Here is a 5,000-nt window from a genome sequence, read left to right on the forward strand (position 1 = left end):
TCAATGTGAACACCAATATAATGAGCCCTTCAATATAATGAGCCCTTCAATATAATGAGCCCTTCAATATGAACACCAATATAATGAGCCCTTCAATATGAACACCAATATAATGAGCCCTTCAATATGAACACCAATATAATGAGCCCTTCAATATGAACACCAATATAATGAGCCCTTCAATATGAACACCAATATAATGAGCCCTTCACTGTGAACACCAATATAATGAGCCCGTCAATGTGAACACCAATATAATGAGCCCTTCAATATGAACACCAATTATGAGCCCTATAATGTGGTCCTTCTGTAGCTCAGTTGGTAGAGCATGGCGCTTGTGACGCCAGGGTAGTGGGTTCGATTCCCGGGACCACCCATACGTAGAATGTATGCACACATGACTGTAAGTCGCTTTGGATAAAAGCGTCTGCTAAATGGCATATATTATTATTATTATTATATATTACTTCAATATGAACACCAATATAATGAGCCCGTCAATGTGAACACCAATATAATGAGCCCTTCAATATGAACACCAATATAATGAGCCCTTCAATGTGAACACCAACGCGAAAAACCACAATTTTCAAAAAAAAATAGACAACAACACGATGAGCGTGTTTTACCTGCAGTAAGTGGGTCCTACAGCTTCCACTTTTTACCTTAAAAACAAAACACACATCTGATTGTTTTACTTCTTTATCTTCTCCACGTTGTTGTTGATGTTGTTGTTGTTGTTGTTGTTGTTCTCTTTCCTCAGCGCTCGTGGGATGATCTTCTTCTGGACAAATAGTCTCTGGAGGAACTTGTCCGAGAGTCTCAGAGGGAAATAACTATAGACGAAGTACATGAGGCCCACGCCGGGCCCAGCGTAGTATCGGACCAGGGGCCGGGGGGAGAGCAGCGCCTCGCTGATGGTGTTGATGACTGGTGACAGGTCCTCGTTAGCCGACTGGGCGAAGTGTTGGAAGAGCTCCTTGGTCTCGTGTGTGTAGTCTTCCCCGTACTCCTCCAGCAGGCCCGCGGACAGGTTGTGGATCAAGCTCTTGTACTGACTCTCCCAGTACTCCTGGTTACCGGACTGACCTGGGATCAGGAGATATGGAGGGTTTGAGTTAACAGGGAGTTTACTTTACACCGTAGGTTCTCTCCCAGTACTCCTAATAAGGTGCTAATAACATGCTAATTTATTTATTTTGATTTATTTTACCTTTATTTAACTAGGCAAGTCAGTTAAGAACAAATTCTTATTTTCAATGACGGCCTAGGAACAGTGGGTTAACTGCCTGTTCAGGGGCAGAACGACAGATTTTGTACCTCCTTGTCAGCTCGGGGATTTGAACTTGCAACCTTTCGGTTACTAGTCCAATGCTCTAACCACTAGGCTACCCTGCCGCCCCATGTGATGTTATCATTACTAATAAGGTGCTAATAACATGCTAATACGGTGCTAATAACACGCTAATAAGGTGATAATAACATGCTAATAAGGTGCTAAAAACATTCTAATAAGGTACCAATAACATGCTAATATGGTGCTAATAGCATGCTAATAATGTGCCAATAACATGATAATAAGGCACTAATAACATGCTAATAAGGTGCCCATAACATGCTAATAACATGCTAATAATGTGCTAATAACATGCTAATAGGGTGCTAATAACATGCTAATAAGGTGCTAATAACATGATAATATGGTGCTAGTCAAATGCTAATACGGTGCTAATAACATGCTAATACGGTGCTAATAACATGCTAATAAGATGTAAATATGTTAGTCTAGTTCCACACATGGCGAGCCAATCAGAAGAGACAGATTGAGGTCACTCTACAATAAACGGGATGTAAATGACACACTATGGTATCATCGTTGCTGCTATTAGCATGAAATGCTGGTAATGGAAATCTGCATAATGAGTGTATAGATAAAGATTTACACTGTTACGACCAATCAACATCACATGTGACAGCTGCACTTCCTGTGTGGCTCTGTAGAGATATCTATCCCAGGGTCTAACACCACCAGACATATCTACAGACTATATACAGGTCTGTGTGGCTCTGTAGAGATATCTATCTATCCCAGGGTCTAACACCACCAGATATATCTACAGACTATATACAGGTCTGTGTGGCTCTGTAGAGATATCTATCTATCCCAGGGTCTAACACCACCAGATATATCTACAGACTATATACAGGTCTGTGTGGCTCTGTAGATATATATATCCCAGGGTCTAATACCACCAGATATATTTACACAGACTATATACAGGTCTGTGTGGCTCTGTAGAGATATCTATCCCAGGGTCTAATACCACCAGATATATCTACAGACTATATACAGGTCTGTGTGGCTCTGTAGAGATATCTATCTATCCCAGGGTCTAATACCACCAGATATATCTACAGACTATATACAGGTCTGTGTGGCTCTGTAGAGATATCTATCTATCCCAGGGTCTAACACCACCAGATAAATCTACAGACTATATACAGGTCTGTGTGGCTCTGTAGATATATATATCCCAGGGTCTAATACCACCAGATATATTTACACAGACTATATACAGGTCTGTGTGGCTCTGTAGAGATATCTATCTATCCCAGGGTCTAACACCACCAGATATATCTACAGACTATATACAGGTCTGTGTGGCTCTGTAGATATATATATCCCATCCCATCTAATACCACCAGATATATTTACACAGACTATATACAGGTCTGTGTGGCTCTGTAGAGATATCTATCTATCCCAGGGTCTAACACCACCAGATATATCTACAGACTATATACAGGTCTGTGTGGCTCTGTAGAGATATCTATCTATCCCAGGGTCTAACACCACCAGATATATCTACAGACTATATACAGGTCTGTGTGGCTCTGTAGATATATATATCCCAGGGTCTAACACCACCAGACATATCTACAGACTATATACAGGTCTGTGTTGTTCTGTAGAGATATCTATCTATCCCAGGGTCTAATACCACCAGATAAATCTACAGACTATATACAGGTCTGTGTGGCTCTGTAGAGATATCTATCTATCCCAGGGTCTAACACCACCAGATATATTTACACAGACTATATACAGGTCTGTGTGGCTCTGTAGAGATATCTATCTATCCCAGGGTCTAACACCACCAGATAAATCTACAGACTATATACAGGTCTGTGTGGCTCTGTAGAGATATCTATCTATCCCAGGGTCTAACACCACCAGATAAATCTACAGACTATATACAGGTCTGTGTGGCTCTGTAGAGATATCTATCTATCCCAGGGTCTAACACCACCAGACATATCTACAGACTATATACAGGTCTGTGTGGCTCTGTAGAGATATCTATCTATCCCAGGGTCTAATACCACCAGATAAATTTACACAGACTATATACAGGTCTGTGTGGCTCTGTAGAGATATCTATCTATCCCAGGGTCTAATACCACCAGATATATTTACACAGACTATATACAGGTCTGTGTGGCTCTGTAGAGATATCTATCTATCCCAGGGTCTAACACCACCAGACATATCTACAGACTATATACAGGTCTGTGTGGCTCTGTAGAGATATCTATCTATCCCAGGGTCTAATACCACCAGATAAATTTACAGACTATATACAGGTCTCTGGTTTCCATAGTGCTCTAGAGGTCAGAGTGTGAACCACTCCGTATTCAGGAAACCACTCCCAGACAGCGAGTTGTACACCAATAAGATCAGAGGCCGGTAGCCATGACAACACACAGATCAAACATCAGTGGAATCAAACTGTTTCAAATCTTAACTGCCAAAAAAGGGCCGTTATTTCATGTTCATATTCTAGATCTTTTAAAGCGCTAGTCCCCATCCCATCTAGCATCTCTGTGGCGTTAGTCCCCATCCCATCTAGCATCTCTGTGGCGTTAGTCCCCATCCCATCTAGCATCTCTGTGGCGTTAGTCCCCATCCCATCTAGCATCTCTGTGGCGTTAGTCCCCATCCCATCTAGCATCTCTGTGGCATTAGTCCCCATCCCATCTAGCATCTCTGTGGCGTTAGTCCCCATCCCATCTAGCATCTCTGTGGCGTTAGTCCCCATCCCATCTAGCATCTCTCTGGCATTAGTCCCCATCCCATCTAGCATCTCTGTGGCGTTAGTCCCGATCCCATCTAGCATCTCTCTGGCATTAGTCCCCATCCCATCTAGCATCTCTGTGGCGTTAGTCCCCATCCCATCTAGCATCTCTGTGGCGTTAGTCCCCATCCAATCTAGCATCTCTGTGGCATTAGTCCCCATCCCATCTAGCATCTCTGTGGCGTTAGTCCCGATCCCATCTAGCATCTCTCTGGCATTAGTCCCCATCCCATCTAGCATCTCTGTGGCGTTAGTCCCCATCCCATCTAGCATCTCTGTGGCGTTAGTCCCCATCCCATCTAGCATCTCTGTGGCGTTAGTCCCCATCCCATCTAGCATCTCTGTGGCGTTAGTCCCCATCCCATCTAGCATCTCTGTGGCGTTAGTCCCCATCCCATCTAGCATCTCTGTGGCGTTAGTCCCCATCCCATCTAGCATCTCTCTGGCATTAGTCCCCATCCCATCTAGCATCTCTGTGGCGTTAGTCCCCATCCCATCTAGCATCTCTGTGGCGTTAGTCCCCATCCCATCTAGCATCTCTGTGGCTTTAGTCCCCATCCCATCTAGCATCTCTGTGGCGTTAGTCCCCATCCCATCTAGCATCTCTGTGGCGTTAGTCCCCATCCCATCTAGCATCTCTGTGGCGTTAGTCCCCATCCCATCTAGCATCTCTCTGGCATTAGTCCCCATCCCATCTAGCATCTCTGTGGCATTAGTCCCCATCCCATCTAGCATCTCTGTGGCTTTAGTCCCCATCCCATCTAGCATCTCTGTGGCGTTAGTCCCCATCCCATCTAGCATCTCTGTGGCGTTGGTCCCCATCTCTAGCATCTCTGTGGCGTTAGCCCCCTCCCATCTAGCATT

At 43.9% G+C, this 5,000-nt stretch overlaps 1 protein-coding gene across 1 annotated transcript in view; it reads right to left on the reverse strand.

Moving 5' to 3' along the window:
* Positions 1 to 6: 6 nt before the first annotated feature.
* Positions 7 to 5,000, reverse strand: part of LOC124029507 (corticosteroid 11-beta-dehydrogenase isozyme 2-like) — a gene marked incomplete at its 5' end in the record, with an annotated part of 15,713 nt that continues 10,719 nt past the window's right edge. The window contains 1 exon segment of the mRNA XM_046341194.1: positions 7 to 1,089. Within this exon segment, the coding sequence (XP_046197150.1) occupies positions 695 to 1,089 (395 nt within the window).

This window comes from Oncorhynchus gorbuscha, unplaced genomic scaffold, assembly GCF_021184085.1.
Source record: "Oncorhynchus gorbuscha isolate QuinsamMale2020 ecotype Even-year unplaced genomic scaffold, OgorEven_v1.0 Un_scaffold_6632, whole genome shotgun sequence".
NCBI classification, from domain to species: Eukaryota; Metazoa; Chordata; class Actinopteri; order Salmoniformes; family Salmonidae; genus Oncorhynchus; species Oncorhynchus gorbuscha.